The 21,179-nt window shown below is 43.4% G+C and overlaps 1 protein-coding gene across 1 annotated transcript; it reads right to left on the bottom strand.

Moving 5' to 3' along the window:
- Positions 1-1,457: 1,457 nt before the first annotated feature.
- On the bottom strand, positions 1,458-14,938 carry LOC123365307 (carboxymethylenebutenolidase homolog). Its single transcript, XM_045008041.1, has 5 exons — positions 14,724-14,938; positions 13,713-13,820; positions 7,967-8,109; positions 6,282-6,373; positions 1,458-1,673 (listed from the first exon to the last, which is right to left on the bottom strand). Exons 1-5 carry the CDS (start codon positions 14,936-14,938, stop codon positions 1,494-1,496), a joined length of 738 nt encoding a protein of 245 aa, XP_044863976.1. The 3' UTR covers positions 1,458-1,493.
- Positions 14,939-21,179: the final 6,241 nt, after the last annotated feature.

Raw genomic sequence — 21,179 nt, 5'->3', positions numbered from 1 at the left:
GTAACTGGACTATTGACCAGACTTTCCATTAAAAAAACAGACACCTGGCAACAGGGGCACTGGAATGGGGTGGCCATGGGAGGGCACTTTTTTCCTGCCTTAAGTGCAAGTGACAGGATTGGGAGGCGGTGGAGAGGAGCAAGCGGTGGGCAGGCCCTTGGGGGAAGATGCGGAGCAGGGCTGGGGAGAGGTGGAGTGAGGGTGGGGCCTCAGGGGAAAAAGGCAGTTGGGGCAGGGCCTCAGGGGAAGAGGTGGAGTGGGGGTAGGGCCACAGTCCAGGCACCTGTGTGGGCCCTTTCTGCGGTGCCTGGCACCATTGTAAACTCAGTACTGGCTGCTGATGAAAGGTTCCTATGTTATCGTAAAGTGATACAAAAAGCAAAGAAGTATTGGCAGTCTTTAAGGAGGTTCTTTAAGTCTTTAAGGCAATTCAGTATTTTAACAGCTTAAAGGAGAAAATGGTGGAAGTTTTCAGGCTTTCCTTTGGCAGCAAGAGCTTGACACTGCATGAAACAAACAGTGAAGCTAACATGACATCTGATATATCTAAATGATTAAGGAGACCTTATTGTCAAAATCAAATACTGAGGCACTTTTGAGGTGTCATTTTTAAGGATGCAAAATACTTTTACAGAATTACTAAAAAAAAAAATGTGCACTAGTGCTAGCTTCTGACTCAACCATGACATGAGCATATTTCTTAGAGTGGAAGAATTTTTTCCAGTGGCTTAGTGTTCTGAATGATTTTATAATGAACATTCGACTGGTGTCATTCATGTTTGCAGAACAACACCTTTTGACAGTGTCTGCAGTAATTTGATTTGTCTCTTCACATCAGTCGCTCTCTGTTCACCATACTCGGCTAGACTGCTCCTTACTGTTACACAAACAGCAAATTCTGCTAAGTACAGCAATATGTCTTGTATGTTTTTTTAGTTGTTAGTAAAAAATGTTTTGACATATTAAAAGAAAAAGTGGGATATTGCAGGTGTCCCAAAAAAAACTTCCTAGGACATCATATAGAAAAAACATGGCTGTGCTGGTGAAATTAGGATGTATGGTCACTTTTGTCATGATAGTATAGGTCAAAGGAGTCCACACTCTCAATGCATGACCGATTTCCATTAGTATTAATTGTAATTAAAATATGATCATGAAAAGAATATACCTCATACAATATGGAGAACTTATTCCAGCAGATTATAACTATATTAAGATAGGCTGAATTTGAACAAGTTTTTAATGCTTAATGATGTCTTCATTCAACAATGATTCAGTATGAAATCAGATTATAAACATTAAGAACTACAAATGAAAAAGTTACTATTTTTAATTACTGTAAATTCTCTACAGACAGTACAGATTTTCTTTTTCAAAGTTATAGGAATAGGACTTTTATATGTTCTGTAAAATATAATTCAATCAAGTACTACTTTTAAATCCCCCAAATATATTACTTTATTTTGTTTTACAGACCAGACTTTATATTTCTGTTAAACATATGTTTTCAGCCAGTTCATCATATCCTTTCTTGCTTCTTCAATGTAAGGTTTATCTCGAGGTTTCATATCGTCTGGCTTTAACTCTGCAAAGCCATGAACTTGTCCAGGATAAACTTTAATTCTATATTCAACTTGACAGTACTGTTTCAGTTTCTTCTCCAGTAAGATGATCTGCAATACAGAGCATCCTTCCATTATTGTGTTATTTTTAATTTTCGTTTAACTAGTCAACTCTCAGTTTGTCCATTGTTTGGCTTTCTGGAAGATGTGATCAGTATCTTCTTTACTTATCTAACACTCAGGCCAGATTTTATTACCCAAGCTCTTTCTACAGGCTCTTTACTAATAAAGAAGAAAACTTATATTTGAAATATGACTCAGAGATATGAAATAAATGTGTTAGTCTTTAAGGTGCCACAAGACTCCTCGTTGTTTTTGCTGAAACAGACTAACACAGCTACCCCTCTGAAATCTGAGAGATATGGCAATTTCCTCCCATATCCTTAAAAAACCTTAGTGAATTAAGTCTTAGTATCCTTGGGGTTCATTGTACCAAATACAAAGTTTATGTATTATTGTGGGCCAGGATTGTATGTAACCTCTGTAGGGGGAGATCCGATATAAGGCCTGATTGATCAAAGGACTCTACTGAACAATGTGCCAGATAAGAATGAGCTTTTGGGACAATATATGTGAAGTGGATTTCCTGGGAAATATCTCAGGCAAGGTGAATGCAAATTCTGCACCACCGGTTATGCAAAAGTCTAGCCTTTGAAGTTACACCCTAAGGAGCAGGCCTTTGTGGATCACCTGTTATGTGAGGCCAGTATCACAAGCCCACGTTGTATAAAGGAAAGACTGAACTATTCATGGTTGTTCTGGCTCTGAATCTGAGACAGTTATGAACTTGTAACCATGGGGAAAACCCAGTTGTGAGTTTTGAAGGACTGATACCTACCAGAGCCAGAGGCTGGAGTTGAGGTGATCTCTGGTAAGCTTTTTAGCAGTATGTAGATTCTTTTATTGTTTTTACTATGTTTGCTCTATAATGCTTTCACCATAAGAATAAATGTGCTTGATTAGAAAAAGATGTGGTAACTCATAATTGCTGGCAGTTACATTGTTCTTAGCATTCAAAAAGAAAACAAAGTGCAGACTCTGTCCTATTTAGGCAATCTGGCTTGCTGGGAATGTCACAGAGTAGGCCAGAAATGGTGCAGCTTGACAAACCCCTGTCAAAAGGGAGGGACTAGCTGCCTTGAATACAATCCTGTCTAAGACCCTCCCACTGCTCCCGCAATCACAGCTACATTCTATTTTTAGTGCACTAGCTTGATCAGAGCTAACGTGGGTATGTCTCCTCGAGCTGGAAGTGTGGATGTACCTACAGTTGCACATGCATGGGCCAGATGTGAAGGGGAATTTCATTTTTAATGTGTAGACCTGTGCAGATGTCTGTGCAGTATTATCTATGAAGATGAGTATGTAAGCATTGTAAAGAAGTCCTGCTTCCTTTTGTACTATATATATTACATTAAAAAAAATCCTATGTTAAAATAACGTTAAGGTTGCAAAGTCAACCACTCAGAAATTAGAAAATTAAGGTCCCCTTTGCTATCTTAATTCAGCCTCTTTGTGCATATGCATTATGATACAGTCTCCAACTACATTATCACAGAATTATCACTCCAACTATTTTTCCCACAGAACCCCTGCCTCATTCAGTAAACAGAATGAACCGTGCTCTGGGGCTGAATCAGGGTTGGGTAGCGAAGGAGGCAGTTGTCTCCTTTGTTGCAGAGTTTGGAAGGTCTGTTAGTTGGAAGGAAGAGAAAGGAGGGTCTCAAAATAATGTGTTTGTGTAATTAAAGAATGTAATTCCTGTGCACAAGGGGTCTGAATTAAGGTTGCATGAGCAACTGTAAAATTTCCTTTACTTTGCAGTCAGAACATTCTTTTTATGTATTTTTTTCAGATGTAAATAGGGAAGTATATGGAATGAAGCCTAGGTTTGGTGCCTCACCAGAGCACATACAGTGCAGGAGAGAAAGTTCCACTGCTGTGCAGCACATTGCAGATGATGGAAGCTTTTAGGGGATTTTTTGTTTTTCTTTTTTTAAGAATCTAGGAATTTCTATTAAATAAATTAAATAAAACTTGAAAAATAAAACCACTTAGAAGAAAAATTAAAGGTAATGTGTCCTGTGCAACCTTAATTGTTCCCTCTTGTGTGTATGTACTACAATGCAGTCTTTATGTAATCACATACTAAGGGTATGTCTTCACTACCGGCCAGATCAGTGGGCAGCAATCGATCCAGCTGGGATCGATTTATCGCATTTAGTCTAGATGCGATAAATCGATCCCCGAGTGCACTCCCGTCGACTCCTGTACTCCAGCTTGGCAAGAGGCGCAGTTGGAGTCAACAAGGGAGCGGCATCAGTCGACTCACCACGGTGAAGACACCACTGTAAGTCTATCTAAGTACGTCAAAAGTTGCGTAACTTAGATCAATCCTCTCCCTGAGTGTAGACCAGGCCAAAGGGCCCAAGCCTTATTCAGTTTGCAGGGTGGGTGAGATAGCATTGTGTAGTGAATGAAGCTAGGGAAGAGTACTGTGTCCTTCACCTTAGAAATTGGACAGTATGTAGTGAATGAAGGTTTTGTTCAGTCAGTGCAGGGACAGCCATATCGGAGGCATGGATCCACATATTTAAATAATACAAATAAAAATAAATATAGATCAGCTTCTTCCTTCACTGAGCACTATCCATACTACCCAGAGAAAAGGCAAGAGTTCTACTAAACAAAAATAATGTAATGATCATGTAATTAAACAATGTGGGTGAAATCCTGGCCCCACTGAGGTCAATACCAACACTAGAATGGATTTCATCCTGTGTCCTAATGCATACGGATAAGGGCACAAAGTTGTTAATCCAACCTTAATTTTGGCATTTCCTGTTGTGTGTTTCATTTTACACCTCAAGATTCTCTTAATGCAGTTTTTGTATGGAATTTAGATTTTCCTGATGCATCTATTCCATGCTGTAGGCACATTACATGGATTAAAGAACATTCTTATGAAAAGATGTCAAGTACATCTGAGAAGAATAGGTCTCCTATACATTGTTCCCAAAAGGTCTCCATCTCGTTCTCTCCAACTCATCCCCAGTACAGTACTCCCACTCCCCAGGAAAAACCTGGGGAAACAGCTAAGACTTGTGGAGTGTCAGGATCAATACCCAAATCCAGGCTCTTGCAAATCAAGGTGAGAAGCAAGTTTCAGAGTCAGGGAATCCTTTCTGAAGCCCTGATTTGGGAAAGCACTGAAGCATGTGTTTAAATGCTTTCCTGAATAGGGATGGACTCCTGAACTGGGGCTTCAGAATGTCCTGCTGCCAGTCCTCTCCCACTTATGGATTATTCCTACAGCATAAACTATGGTGTTGTGGTGATGTGCCATCACTGTCACTGCACAGGCAGGGAATTTATGTGCAGACCAGGCTCTTGACTCCTATTTATATACTTATGTGGCCCTTGTCATGATAGTATTTTAGTGCCTACCAAGCATTAGTGAATTTACCCTCTCAGCACCTTTGTTAGGCAGGGAGGTATTACCCTCATTTTACGGAGGGAACCAAGGCATGGTCACCCATGTCTACACTGGGAAAATACATTATATTAGGAAATGTACTAATGTACTAGATAGCGTACTGGAGTGGGCCTTAGGGGAGCTGGGTTCTATTCCTAGCTCTGCCCCTGTCCTTGAGCAAGCCACTTCCTTCCCTGTCCCTCAGTTTCCTCATCTATGACTTGGAGATAAGGATACTGACCTCCTTTGAGATCTACTAAGGACAAGCCCTATATAAGAGCTAGGTATTGTTAATTATAGCTAATCTTACATCATTCATTTTTAAAAAACAAAAACAAAAAAAACCCACTATATTTCCTCATCTAGCCAGGGCTTAAGGTTTAAAGGCATGTTAAGTAAAATATATTCATTACCACTTTTCTAACCTAGTGCATTTTCCCAGTATACCCCGGCTGACTAGGTGACCTGCTCACAGTCACTCTCAGGCCTGGTCTACACTAAGGGCGGGGGTCGAACTAGGGTACGCAAGTTCAGCTACGCGAATAGAACTTGAAGTACCCTAGTTCGAACTACTTACCCGTCCAGACGCCGCGGGATCGAAGTCCGCGGCTCCAAGGTTGACTCCTCCACTTGCAGTGGTGGAGTTCCGGAGTCGACCGGAGCGTGCGGGGAGTTCGAACTATCGCGTCTAGATTAGACGCAATAGTTCGAACTCCAAGAAGTCGAACTCACCGCGTCGACCCACGCGGCAAGTGTAGCCAAGGCCTCAGAGAGTTCTGGGGCAGGGTTGAGAACTGAACCTTTGTCTCCAGAGTCTAAATTCAGTGGCTTAACCCTGTGCCCTCTAAGAGGCAGCACAAATATCCAAGTGGTTAAAGTGTATGGTTTGTACCCACTGGAGTCTCTCTGTATATGTTCAGCCCTTGCTTGCTGTGATACAAAGAGGCTAACCTTTGGCCCCACCATGTTTCTGTTCAGTCCTCCTGAAAGAGAAGCTATACAGTGGCTTCTGTGTAAGCTCAAGGAGAAGTTAAAATATAGGCAGAAAAATCCTACTGCTCTGCTCTCCTACCTCCCCATGGGCTTCCTGGCAGGCCAACACAGATATCCAGTAGCCAGAATTCTGCCTTATAAGATAAAAGCATGTCAGGAAAAGAGAAATCTGTTTTGAGACAAACACTTACTTGGTCATACGAAATGGTGTGATCTTTTTCCCCAAAAATAAAAAACGTCGGGTTCAGCAAATTATATCTGTCATCAGAGTCCCTGATTATTCCTATAACACATTTTGAGAGAGTATTTAAATCATGTGACATCTTTCAAGGTGAGCTGCAAATTTAAATACAAAACTTCTATTTGCTTCAGCAATATTTATTTTTCATTATAAAAATGTCTGTCACAAATGCTACGTGCACACGTAGATCAGCTTTAAAAATCACACAGGGTAAAATATAGTGTAAAAAACCCTTGGAGAACCTCAAAAGGATCAGCTTTCCTCAAGCCTACCCAGCAAGTGAAAGATTGCATATTCAGGTACATGGGCCTGGCAAGATAGCCTGAATGTCAACAAAGGTGGGTTATTGGGACCAGTGAGGGCAGCAAACTTTAGAGTAAATAGCCCCCTACTCGTCCCAAAATTTGGGATGGAGCATAAGGAGAAAGATATGTAGGATAGACAGGATCCAAGATGGATAGGGCTTTAAAAATCAGCAACTCTTGGCAATGGCTTCCAATTGGGGGTAGTTCAGTCTATGGAGCGCCAATATGTAAGAAGCACCACAAAGCAGATAAGAGAAGTTGCATTCTGCAGTCAATGGAATTTGAGTGGTCACAAGACTGACATTCAGCACTTTACAGCAATCTAAACTGGAAGTGGCTAAGGCATGGATAAATGTGGCTAGCTCCATATCCGAAAGCAAACGCTGTACCTTTCTTGCCAAGCCAAGATGAAGGAAAGCACTCGTGGTTGCTGCTGTACCAGGGAACCAACATGGCTCCCACATTGTGCAACTCCTTAACAGTTGGCAGATGTACTCCTCCCCTTAGAACAGGCAGCAGAAGTCCTCTCTGCCATCATCTGTGCCAAGTGTCCAGTCTAACTTCCTGAAATGTCCCTACTAACTAGGCTCAGCTGAGCATTCAGCACATGAACATGAACAACGGACAACTTACCTTTTCTCCTTCTTTCAGACCACTTATATCCCAAGTTATTTGCTTGTGCTCTGGGATATCCCAGTATGTATTATGCCAAATTGCAGAGAACCCTGCTGGAACATAGAGCCAGTTAAGTTGAAATCAGGAAATACTTGTTTCTTAGGGTTAGTCTTCACTACGGGCTAAATCGGTGCCACTGTGATTGATGCAGTGGTATTGATTTAGTGGGTCTGGTGAAGATGCGATAAGTCGATGAGAGAGCGCTCTCCCATCAACATAGCATAGTGTAGACACCGTTTTCAGTCAATATAAGTTGCATCGAGGTAAGTTATGTAACGTACATAACTTAATTAGTGTAATTTACAATAATTTACAGTGTTAGTGTAGACAAGGCCTTAGTATATTTCACAGATTAGCACATGTTTTTCCCCAAAGATTTTGGGGAAAAAAGATTACAATTTTCCAAGCAGTTATGGAGCTGGGGAGGACATTTGATGAAAAATGACATTTTCTCTTCTGTGAACGTCTAAAATACTGGCTGTCCCTTTTGTTAGTGGAAGCATACAGTACATATTGCTGAAATAAATAGTTATATTTAAATCTGCAGCTCACCTGTAAATTGAATACTTATAGAAATCTATATAGAGCAACATCTAAAATATGTACTCCACATAATCATGTGAGCCTGCTCAAGTTTACATGCAATCTTCACTACCGTAGAGGGACACCCCAGTCTTTAATTCAGGATTTTTCAGCATCAAGTGATGTACAGCCATTCCACCCCAGGAAAACCCAATGACACCGATCTTCTTTACACTGCATTGCTCCTTTAGATACTTCAAGACAACATCAGCTTCCCTAAGACACATAAACAAAAGTGAACTAAGAAATCTATAGTAGAATCGCTACCTGAAAAATCTAAAAAGAAAACACAAAAGTACATAAAATTGTCCCCATCTTCTCCTTCTGTCATTTAAAATTATTCTAACCCCAGATTAAGTACTGCTATTCTTAAATATGGGTTTGCAAGTATGGCCCTAATTCAGAAGAGTATCCCTATATTGGACAGCAATTAAGCATGTGCTTAAAGTTAAACATTTGCTTCAATAGAACTTAAGTAGAGTACATTAATCATGGACTGAAATAATTATCTAAATTGGGAGCTATCGTGCCATTTCCAGGAGAACTGACTAAGAATTACTTCATCCAGAAGGGAACTAATAAGACCAAGACATGCAAGCAAGTGCAAATGTGCACTAATAGAATTTTACATGATGGATTGTGGGAGCAGAAGACCTTAGCTTGATTCTGTAAAAATGAAAAACTTATTTAGGTAAACAAATGACATGACTATATTATGACCCACCTCATACTTTGTGATGTAGCATAAAATAACTCCAGCCAAGACCACTTGACCGAGTGTTAAACAATTATCCAACTAAACATTTTTCCAAAATTAAACTAACAATAACTACTACACAAAAAGGCACATGTATTGCATATGAAGGCTAATGTAACAAATTTGGAAAGTGTTTTTAATGTATACCATGTCAATTCTTTTTTTTTTAATTGCAGAAGTCTCAAGAAGTTTGAAAACATTTTCATTATATTATTTTTCAGAAGAGTCTGATTTTTCAGTTTTTAAGTTTTTAATGTAATTGCATATACTAAGCTAGATTTTCAAATCTCGGTGCCTAAACTGATAGGTAAGTGCTGTGACAAAGTTCCTCCTCTACCATGGTGGGTCCTGAGCTTATTGGCAGATTTGCTCACCTCAGTGATCTTCCCCACAGTCTGGGTCAACTTCTCCTGTGTCTGATCAGGAGTTGGGAGGTTTGGGGGGAACTCGGGCCCGCCCTCTACTCCGGGTTCCAGCCCAGGGCCCTGTGGATTGCAGCTGTCTATAGTGCCTCCTGTAACAGCTGCATGACAGCTACACTTCCCTGGGCTACTTCCCCATGGCCTCCTCCAAACACCTTCTTTATCCTCACCACAGGACCTTCCTCCTGGTGTCTGATAATGCTTGTACTCCTTAGTCCTCCCACTCCCTGCGCCTCTTGCTCCCAGCTCCTCTCACACACTTCCTCTCCTCTGACTCCCCCTCACCTGACTGGAGTGAGCTCCTTTTTAAACCCAGGTGCCCTGATTAGCCTGCCTTGATTGGCTGCAGGTGTTCTAATCAGCCTGTCTGCCTTAATTGGTTCTAGCAGGTTCCTGATTATTCTAGTGCAGCCCCTGCTCTGGTCACTCAGGGAACAGAAAACTACTCATCCAGTGACCAGTATATTTGCCCTCGACCAGACTCCTGTATCCCACTGGTTTGGATCTGTCACAGTGCTTACATATCTGCACATTGTGTTGGGAAAGAATTCTAAAAGGTAAATGTTCAGCAACTATCTGTTCTGAAAATTCAGTAATATTGTTATACGCACAGATTCAGGGATCTGCGTAGTCAGAAGCTGTACTGGCAGCAGTAGGGGATAGGCCAGCTGCACTGAGCTACTCCTAAGAGGTTATGGAAGTGCTTAGTGGCCCATCAGTCAATGTCATCAGAGCAGATGGGTGTCACTCTGGCTTTATTGTCTATTTCTTGAAGTTTCAGACTCTCCTGATGGACACTGAAGAACTAACAGTGCCTCCCTGAATTCAGGAGCTGGTTTGTTGCAAATGTCAGTATGGACTACAGATAACTGTACCTACATTTTATCTTCTGTTTAAAAGTGATACATTTAATCAGAAGTACTTAGATGTCTTCCTCAAAGTACTTAGAGAAGAGCTGCAGAAAGGACCTGAAAGCTCCCCCTCAGAAATCAAGCACTGGCATGCAATGACAAGATACTAACTCACTAGTGTATGTACACACTGTGTAAAGTGAATGTTTTGGAAGATATGTCAAGGAAGCATCAGATACATGTGATGTATGTTAGACAGCCCTCCCATTGACACACTGAATCAGCATTCAGCTGATCATTTCCTCTGCAGGCATCGATATTCCCCTGCCACAAGAAACATGCTCTTTAATATGTTCTAGGGTAATCCTGCATATTTTGCTTAGGAGCTGTGCAGGAGAATAAGTCCTATTATCAGCAACTGGAGAAGGAAAGTGTCATGTGAGATGGGCAGACAACAGCTGACAGAGAATGGGAGCATTCTACTTGAAGAACTGATTCATGGAAAACTTTGCCTCCTTTCCACCTGGAGTTTGGAGAAAGATCAAAGCCAGCCTCAGTACCTTTGGATACAGGTGATATAAAATAAAAAATAATAATAATTGGAGATATACCTATCTCCTAGAACTGGAAGGGACCTTGAAAGGTCATCAAGTCCAGCCTCCTGCCTTCACTAACAAGACCAAGTACTGATTTTTGCCCCAGATCCTTAAGTGGTCTCCTCAAGGATTGAACTCACAACCTTGGGTTTAGTAGGCCAATGCTCAAACCACTGAGGGTGCTGAAAGCAGTGGGACACCACAGAAGTAATCTGGAGGACATTGGGAAGTGGCTGGTACTCTGCAGTGAGGTTAAGAAGATAGCATCTGTATGTGCCAAAGCCAGAGAAAGGAACTGTGGTTGGGGAGAAGGGGAGGTCAAACTCTCTCTCTCAGGAAGAGACAATGATGCTACAATCCATCCAGCAGGTGGGGATTATCCACCACCCACATGAACTAGCTGTCTCCAGGTCAGTATGTTGGGCAGGGTGTAGCATGTTTATATTGCTCACAAGATCACGTTCTCATTAGCTTTTCCTACTGCTACTCCTGAGACTCACTGCAGCCAAGAGTGGGGTGTTTATCAAAAATGCCCCTCACCAAGTGGCAAGATTTGCAGCTCCACAAGTGAAAGACAGAGCATTCCCAGGTGTGAACACAACAGTCTATCCCACGGGGAAGCACAAGCCACAGCCCTTACAAGGTTAACAGAGCACAGCAGACACTTTGCCCTGCCAACAGTGTCATTCAAGCAGGTGTCTGAGGTCTGTATGTCTGTCAGTAATAAAGATTTGCCTCCCCCCCACCATTTTCCTTGTGTAAAATATGTAGACCAGAGCAACCCTCCTACAAGAGTCCCCTGGTGTGACCCAGGACCTCTCCAGATGCACCTCCAGCTACCCTTGAAGAGGACATGTCCATTGCAAAGGAAGAGACAGGAGCCAATAGAGGAGTGATATGTGAGCCTTGACACCAAGCTGATAGCCCTTTACTTCACTACTGAGCATAAGGAGGAAATTACTCCAGTGCACCACCAGGCAACTCCAACTCCAGCCCCACAGCATCCATCCCAACACTGAATTGTATCTCTCCATTTGGCCCCAACTCTGCAGCACATAAACCATCTGGAAGCACAGCCAGGCAAGGCTCAGCATCTCCTCCTCCTGAGACATTGCCCACTACAGAACTACAACCTTTTCCCCCATCCCACTATCCTGAATCTGATGAGCAGGAAACAGCCATTCCCATCAACTCCCCTCCCATGGCACGTGCTCTTCCCCAGGTCCGGCAGGAGGAAGGGGCAGAAATTGTATGGAAAGTCCCTGACCCAGGAAGAGACTTGGCCCTTTTGAGGAAGCAGTGGTGGCATAGTGCCAAGAGCAGCAGGGACTCTGGATGCAGGGGGCAAGCCCCAGGAACTGTGTGCGGAGCAGACTGCAGCAAAAGCTGAGGCACAGGGTACAACTGCCATACATTGCCACTGGGAGCAGGTCTGTGCAAGACTTGTGGAGGAGCAGCAGATACTGGGCAGGGAGCCAGTGCAGAGGGGTCCCAGTGAGACACAACCCTACCAGATCCTGGCCTGAAAATCTGCAAGTTCCTATTTGCTCTGAGGGAGACTGGATTGGAGAGAGCATCCCTGGCAATAGGCCTGAAGACTGGACTGCCCCCAGAGGCCTAGACAGGAACTGCTTTTGTTTGGCTTTCAGCTGTAACTGTTTAAGTCACTGTACCTACGGTATCTGCAGCCCTTCCCTTTCTTGCCAAATATCCCTTCACTTTAGCCAAACATCGGAGTGATTATTGGGACCCACCAGGTTTAACACCCACAGTGTCTAGCAGCTGAAGCCCCTTCAGTGTTTGCCCCAGTCATGGTACACATCAGCGTTAGAGGTTTGGTGTGCCCTGGTCCTGGGTGGCTATAGTAATTATGCCACCATCTCCACAAAGTGGGAGAGCCCAGACTCACATCCTACTTTCAAGAGACACTCGCACCACCAGAGCATTGGTCAGATAAATAGTAAGTTAAAAAATAAGCACCTTTCATGGCACTTTTACATATAAATGAAATCCATGCAATTCCCTTCACTCCTAGTTTTCCCTCCCTTTCTGTAATCCTTCCTCCACATCCTTACACTTTTGAAAAATAAAAAGCACTGCGTGATCACACAGTTTTGAAGTAACCCTCTTTCCCCTTCATTAGGCATCTTTTGCAGTTCCCCCCAGGCAGCCTTGAAGCACTGACCTGGCCCCAAGAAAGAACATGGTGCAGCAGCTCTCCTGCTGCACCATGGGGATTTGATAGCTGCTTTCAACTACCTGAAAGGGGGTTCCAAAGAGGATGGATCTAGACTGTTCTCAGTGGTAGAAGATGACAGAACAAGGAGTAATGGTCTCAAGTTGCAGAGGGGGAGGTTTAGGTTGGATATTAGGAAAAACTTTTTCACTAGTAGGGTGGTGAAGAACTGGAATGGGTTACCTAGGGAGGTAGTGGAATCTCCTTCCTTAGAGGTTTTTAAGGTCAGGCTTGACAAAGCCCTGGCTGGGATGATTTAGTTGGGTTTGGTCCTGCTTTGAGCAGGGGGTTGGACTAGATGACCTCCTGAGGTCCCTTCCAACCCTGAGATTCTATGATTCTATGATTCTCTTCGTATCCCCAGAGATGGCCTAACTTTTCAACCTTTAACTCCTGTTATGCTCTCTCCCACCCAGGCTTTGTCTACTCTATAATCCAGAGGAGTGATTGCAACACCATAGATAGGTAGATCAAAGCAAGCTTGAATAACAATAGCAGTGAAGCCAGCATGGATGGGGGCTATTTGAATATCTACCCAGAGTCCTGGGCAGGCAGGGCCAGCCATTGCAGCCACCCATATTGCCCATGAAGCTTTGAAATTTCCAGCATAAATATACATCTTACCTACAGGGGCGGCTCCAGGCCCCAGCACGCCAAGCGCATGCTTGGGGCGGCATGCCGCGGGGGGCACTCTGCCAGTCGCCGGGAGGGCATCAGGCGGCTCCAGTGAACCTCCCGCAGGCGTGCCTGCGGAGGGTCCGCTGGTCCCACGGCTTCAATGGAGCATCCGCAGGTGTGCCTGCGGGAGGTTCACCGAAGCCGCGGGACCAGTGGTCCCTCTGCAGGCACGTCTGCAGGAGGTCCACTGGAGCTGCGGGACCGGCGACCGGCAGAGCGCCCCCCGCAGCGTGCTGCCGTGCTTGGGGCGGTGAAATTGCTAGAGCCGCCCCTGCTTACCTATCTACTTTTGTGGGATCGCGATCTTTCAACCAGTCACGAAACTCAGCCCAGTGATCAGCAGATGTCCAAGGTTTTTTTCCCAGAAAAAAGTCTGGGCAGATGGCTCTGTATGAAAAAATAAAATTGAGTCAACTTTTAGGTCCAGGCAACAGCAACAGGGAAAATCTATGGACACCGAAATATTCATTCATCCCTATTTTGCCCCATAATGGACACCCACATGGTTAGTGTCAATATCAGCTCCTAATCATCATGCTATCCCAGTAGTCAGAAAAGTACTTAGCAAGGTTTAGTAAGACTGAGTACCTTTCCCAGACCTGAAGAAGAGCTTTGTGGAAGCTTGAAAGCTTGTCTCTTTCATCAACAGAAGTTGGTCCAGTAACAAGTATTACCTCACCCACCTTGTCTCTCTAAAAAAAATATAGTGTTTCTGTAGAAAAATTAACTGATGATATATCACCTTATCTTTAAAAATCAAATCCAAAGGCCAGTGCATTTAAAAGAAATCTTCATCGCTATGCAAACTCACTCTCTCTCATGTTACATCTTTGCTAATGAAAGCTAAAAGAAATATTGTCATGTTGTCTAGGCTCAAAGAAGTTTTGTTTTAAAGAGCAGTTGCACAACCTAACATGAATATACATTTCTTGTTAGTATTTCTAATTCAATTTCAGTTTAAAACAGTTTCAGTTTTTTAAATCACCCACACTGCTGGACACTCAAATACAGCAACCTTTTGTTAGTGCACTGCAACTTGACATTTCTCAGAACTCTGCTTGTGCTGCCATTATGTTCCGAGAATTGTTGCAGCCTGAACTGAGAAAACCTATTCTACACTGGGATCTGTCAGGGAGGTACCACTTTTATGTGTCCTTTATTCTTCGATAAGTAATTCAGACTGAAATGACATGATTTCTCCTTGTGTATGGAAAACACAATTTGGAAATTTGAATCTGGTGAACCTGAGTGTGTCTTTTGAGAAGAAATCAGTAAAATAATAATGCTTACACATATCCCTCAGCTGCCACTAGATCAGCTATGTATCTAATGTCTGGGAATTGCCATCCATATATGTCATGAATCACAATCACAGCTTTGTCCGTAACAGAAGACGGTTTGCAAACATATGCCTTGATGTGCTCCACTTGCTCTTCATGTCCAAGGCCCACATAATCAGTTCTTTTTCCAATATCATATAGGAAAGGTTGAGCATCTGAAGTCATTTGAAAAACTAAAGTAAAATAGAAATGAAAAAAGATATTAAACTATTAGCATAAAACAAATTAAATACAAGTTGGATTTGCAGAAAATATTACATTGAGTGACGTTATAACATTAATGAATAACTTTAATATGTCATATCTAAAAGGGAAAATTAAAATGGAATGGTAATGTTCCAAAGTGAGAAACTTCAACCAATCATGTTAGTAACCTGAAAATAAAGAAAGAAAGATAAAAAAAAAAATCAAAGTTAAAGATTGACATACACAACTTAAATATTTGGGGCGTATTTCTGATATCACTCCTTTTTACCCTTATGCAATACCATTAACTTCAAAGCAGTTACTCCTGATTTCCATTGATGTGAAAGGAGAAACAGACCCATTATAACACAATTTGATGGTGAATCAGTAAGAACCTCACATGAAGAAAATGCTGGAAGTTGTCAGTAATGAGGCATGTCGATTTGGACTGGTTATCTTGTGGTATTCCTACACTTGGTCAAGTTCATGGATAGTAAACTGCAAATCAGGAAGTATATATCTGATAGTTAAGGATACGATTTAGTCATGAAGCAGGGCTGCCCAGAGGATTCAGGGGGCCTGGAGCAAAGCAATTTTGGGGGCCCCTTCCATTAAAAAAAATTTGCAATACTATAAAATACTATATCTCGTGGGGGCCCCTGCGGGGCCCAGGGCAAATTGCCTCACTTGCCCCACACTCTGGGCGGCCCTGTCACGAAGGTCACGGATGCCGTGACTTTAATGAACCTCTGTGACTTATTTGACTTCAGCCCCTGTGGCGGTGGCAGGGGCTGGAGCTGTCAGCCGCCGCGGCAGTCAGCGCCCCTCCTCCCCCCAGTTATTTTTAGTAGTAGTCAGGGACAGGCCACAGGCTTCTGTGAATTTTTGTTGGTTGCCTGCGACCTGTCCATGACTTTTACTAAAAATAACCATGACAAAAGCTTACCCTTAACTATAGTCTGTATGGGTGGTGGCAGACATCAACCTTTGTAGGCTTATATCACAAACCCAAACAGTTTCTCTCTAGCTGTGGATCAACAATTTGAGATCAACATCAGAGAAACGGTAATTCTAGAATAAAGATGTGACTTAAGGTTGGTGCATTATCAGACCATGATTTGAAGGTCTTGGCCAGACTTAAACCATTTGGGCTGATTTTTTCCATGTTAAATGTCTGCCTCGGGCTCAAATTTTTTTTTTTGGGAAAATTTCAGCAAAAAGGGTCCAGCCATTTCTGAAAAACAGATTAGGGGAAAATATGTTTTTTTGCCCATGTTAAAAAACTTCTTACAACTGTTTTACTGAGAAAGTTTAGCATCTTCATGCTTTGGAGCAGGGGTTTGAAATCTGTCAAGGGGTGGCCATTGTGTCATTGATGTGCTTTTTGCCATTCTCATAAAAAAAAAAGCCCACATTTAGTGAGTATCTAAGCCTCTGAAAACTCTTAGTTCACATGTGCTCAGTAGACACTTGTCAGAGTTTGGCGGCTAAATTCTCTGATGATTCCATCAGCATGGAGACTGCTCAGTCCCAGGACCACAGGGGCTGAGCAGGACTTTCACTGCAATTGCTTCTGGTGCTGGGGGCTACTATGGCTCTGAAACTGAGAGCAGGGAGTCTGTCTTCCCTGTGTTTTCAAGGCTGCCCCTGCTGGTGCCCAGGCTGTGTGGAGCAGAAGACAACCTGACTCAGGCAGAGAAAAACCAGACCTGGGGGGACAGCAGTGGCAGTGAGACAGTAGATTTGGGGGGAGAGGGGAAACAGACAAGGATCCTTGCGGTGGGGGTAGAGACTGAGTATGGTGGTAAGAAGGGGAGGAAGACTGAGGATCTGAAGAGAAGCCCAATGTGGGAGACTGGGCTGGCTGTGCAGGAGACTGGAAGGGGATCCCAATGAGTGGGGAAGATTAGGATTTGAATGGGAAGACCAGAACTAGCTGGGAAAGAAGACATTCTTTAGTTACATAGAATCATAGACTATTAGGGTTGGAAGGGACCTCAAGAGATCATCTAGTCCAACCCCCTGCTCAAAGCAAGACCAATCTCCAAATCCCTAAATGGCCCCCTCAAGGATTGAGCTCACAACCCTGGGTTTAGCAGGCTAATGCTCAAACCACTGAGCTATCACATCCCATTTTTTCTACACCACCCCGCCTGCCTCATTCAGTGCACAGGATGAATGGTGCTTACTGAACAGCTACTCATTATTGTGTTTTCTCCTCACTGTTCAATGCATGACCCCAGAACTTATTTACTGCACGCTATTCAAAACAAACCCTCTCTGAATAAAGAATTATTAATTTCTTCATGGGCTTATTTGTGGTGTTTATCACTATAGTAACTGAACGCTTCATAAACATTTATTTTCTCAACACCTCTGTGAGGTGAGGTGGTATTATTAGCCCCAATTTACAGCTGAGGAATGGAAGCTCAGAGGGATTAAGACAAAAGATGCCCCCACCAGTTCTTCAGAGCAGCATTCAACTCAGGGGCGCCATTTAGGGAAGACGGGGGGGTCTACCCCACTCCCGAAGGTTTTGTACAGGAGCTCTACATCCTAGCCCCAGGCAAAGCTCTTAACTACAGAGCAGCCTGAGTGTGGAATTTGACATCTGCAGAGGAGAGGTGCTGCTCCCAGTTTGTGCTCCTAGGGCAGGGAGTCAGTATTTTGTTTATAAACAGAGGTAGCATGATTAAGAGAAAACAGGACTGGTAATTAAATTAAGGATCTTATGAAATGAAAGTCCTTAGATAAGCCTGTAAAACAGGAATTCCTCTGCGGGGCAGGTGTGTGTGTGCTGAAGAGAGAATGCACGGGACTCAGAAGTAATACAGCCAAGGCCTCTGAGCCAAGTTTACATTCAGAAAAGAGGGAAATGTGAGGGGGATGGGTGAAAAGAAGGGGCCAAAACCCAGAGAAGGGCTAGGAGTGGCATAGAGAAGTTCCCATTCTATCTGTGGTACTTATGTGGCCCCATCACCATAGTATTTGAGTGCTTCACAGTGGTTTCCCCAGGAATTGAAATTGGGGGGGGTTCAAATTTACAGGGGGGGTGTCAGGACCAATGAGATATATAAAATAGATATGAATAAAGTAAATGTTTTGTTAGGATGATGCAAATTTAACATAAGAATAATGCAAGTTACACCAAAACACATAACAGGTCTAGATTTCTAAAAAAATATAAATTAAAAAAAAAGTATTTAATTTAAATTGACTTTTGAAAAGTAAGCCATCATGAGATAAGAGGGAAGGTCCTTTCATGGATCAGTAACTGGTTAAAAGATGGGAAACAAAGGGTAAGAATAAATTATCAGTTATCAGAATGGAGAGAGATAAATAGTGGTATCCCTGAGGGGTCAGTACTGCGACCATTACTGTTCAACATATTCATAAATGATCTGGAAAAATGGGTAAACAATGAGGTGGCAAAATTTGCAGATGATACAAAACTACTCAAGATAGTTAAGTCCCAGGCAAACTGCGAAGTGTTACAAAGGGATCTCACAAAAGTGGGTGACTGGGCAACAAAAATGGCAGATGAAATTCAATGTTGATAAATGCAAAGTAATGCACATTGGAAAACAATCTCAACTATACATACAAAATGAAGGAGTCTGAGTTAGCTGTTAACACTCAAGAAAGATCTTGGCGTCATTGTGGATAGTTCTCTGAAAACATCCACTGAATGTGCAGCGGCAGTCAGTGATTCCCAACATTCTGTCTGCTTTTTTAAAAAGAACAGGAGTTTCCATTCCCAGTCACAAATCTAGAATTCTGGAGCAAAGTCACCAAAATATAGTCCAACAAACAAATGTTCCTTTAACATGCCCCTCACTTTTCCCTCCACTGCACCCCACTCACTGGTGGTGTCTTTGGTCAGTGAAGACTCAGAGTTCAGAGGTGCTTTCACGTGAGTACACCTCCCAGGTGGGGGGCAAGAAGGCACCTTGCTCATTCCTCCAGCTGCTCACTGTTCACTCTGGCCACGGTTGTTCATTGTGCTACCGTTCACTCCACCACTCTGTTGCCAATGGCCCTGCGCAGTCACCTTCTGCTGCCACCTGCCACTGTGACCTCTGCGAGTTGGTCTCTTGAGGTTCCACTCAGCTCTCAGTGATTTCAGCTGAGCTCTCAGTGGGGGAACCTTGCTGCTAGTGCAGTCTGGGCTGTCTTTTACACAAAAACACTGTACCCACACTGTCCCCACAGCAGGACTAAGCACTTAGACCTGATTATCAGTGATTTCAGCTGCAGTGGTCACAGGGCCGGCTCCAGACACCAGCCTACCAAGCACGTGCTTGGGGTGGCACCTTGGGATGGGGTGACACTTGGGGTTTGTTTTTGGATTTTTTTTGGTTCGGCCGGGTGGCGCTGGGGGGAGGCGGGGCTTGGGAGGAGTGGCACCATGCTGGGGGGGCAGGGACTTAGGTGACGCGGCGCTCGGCAGGGGCGGGCTTCAGTGGCACGGCACTCAGGGGGGCGGGGACTTGGGCGGCGCGACGCGACGCTCAGGGGGCGGGGACATGGGCGACGCTCGGGGATGGGGACTGGGGCAACGTGACGCTCGGGGGGCAGGGACTTGGGCAACGTGATGCTTGGGGGGCGGGGTGGCGCGGTGCTCGGGGACAGGGCGGCGCGGCGCTCTTTGTTTTCGCTTGGGGTGGCAAAAATGTTAGAGCCGGCTCTGAGTTGTCACTTAACAGAACAAAACACTATCTATGGAGCCTAATCAGCTCTGTCTTTAAACAGTGGAGAGGGATAGGTCCCCACCCTCTCTCTTGATGCCCTCAATCAGCACAGGCTAAGTACAGTTCAACTGCCCTTTACTCATACAATAAGAACAACAACATTTCATTCTCAACCCCACCCCCCGCATCAAGTGATTTGTAACCCAACTCCAGCCAAAATCTGTCACTTGAGCAACACAGCTCTGTTTGCTGGATACCTTGGTAGATTAGGTGTGAATGTAAATACAGTCTGGTCCTGAAGCCTTTCCCTCTACCTCGTCATTAGCTGTAAGGGAGAGCTCATTTAGACTTTGCTTACAAATCATCATTTGAAATTATTAGGTTGGCCAACATCACCAAAATGAATGCACTGACATTGTCATAAAAAACAACAGCTGTATAAGGAAGTTAGTCTATGTTCATACTTTTCAAATCTATTATACTTTCAGATACACGTATTTTATCATACACTGTATATGCTTTTAAAGTGTGTATTAATGTTTCAATTTCAATTCAAATTTCCAAACAGTCACTAAATTGGCATGTTTCAGAGTAGCAGGTGTGTTAGTCTGTATCCGCAAAAAGAACAGGAGTACTTGTGGCACCCTAGAGACTAACAAATGTATTTGAGCATAAGTTTTCATGGGCCCACTTCATCGGATGCATAGAATGGAACTTATAGTGAGGAGATATATATACATACAGAGAACATGAAAAGGTGGGAGTTGCTCAACCAACTCTAAGAGGCTAATTAATTAAGATGTGCTATTGTCAGCAGGAGAGAAAAAAATTTTGTAGTGATAATCAAGATAGCCCATTTAAGACAGTTTGGCAAGAAGGCGTGAGGATACTTATCATAGGGAAATAGATTCAATGTGAGTAATGGCTCAGCCATTCCCAGTCTCTATTTAAGCCTAAATTGATTGTATCTAGTTTTCATATTAATTCAAGTTCAGCAGTTTCTAGTTGGAGTCTGTTTTTGAAGCTTTTCTGTTGCAAAATTGCCACCTTTAAATCTGTTACTGAATGGCCAGAGAGGTTGAAGTGTTCTCCTACTGATTTTTGAATGTTATGATTCCTGCTGTCAGATTTTTGTCCATTTATTCTTTTGCGTAGAGACTGACTGGTTTGACCAATGTACATGGCAGAGGGGCATTGCTGGCACATGATGGCATATATCACATTGGTAGATGTGCGGGTAAACGAGCCCCTGATGGTGTGGCTAATGTGATTGGGTCCTATTATGATGTCACTTGAATAGATATGTGGACAGAGCTGGCATCGGGCTTTGTGGCAAGGATAGGTTCCTGGGTTAGCGTTTGTGTTCTGTGGTGTGTGGTTGCTGGTGAGTATGTGCTTCAGGTTGGGGGGCTGTCTGTAAGTGAGGACAGGCCTGTCTCCCAAGATCTGGGAGAGTGAGGGATCATCTTTCAGGATAGGTTGTAAATCTTTGATGATGCACTGGAAAGGTTTTAGTTGGGTGATGAAGG

Source organism: Mauremys mutica, chromosome 2 (assembly GCF_020497125.1).
Source record: "Mauremys mutica isolate MM-2020 ecotype Southern chromosome 2, ASM2049712v1, whole genome shotgun sequence".
NCBI classification, from domain to species: domain Eukaryota; kingdom Metazoa; phylum Chordata; order Testudines; family Geoemydidae; genus Mauremys; species Mauremys mutica.
The sequence above is the reverse complement of the archived record's forward strand: the minus strand, read 5'-3'. Positions and strand labels throughout refer to the sequence as shown.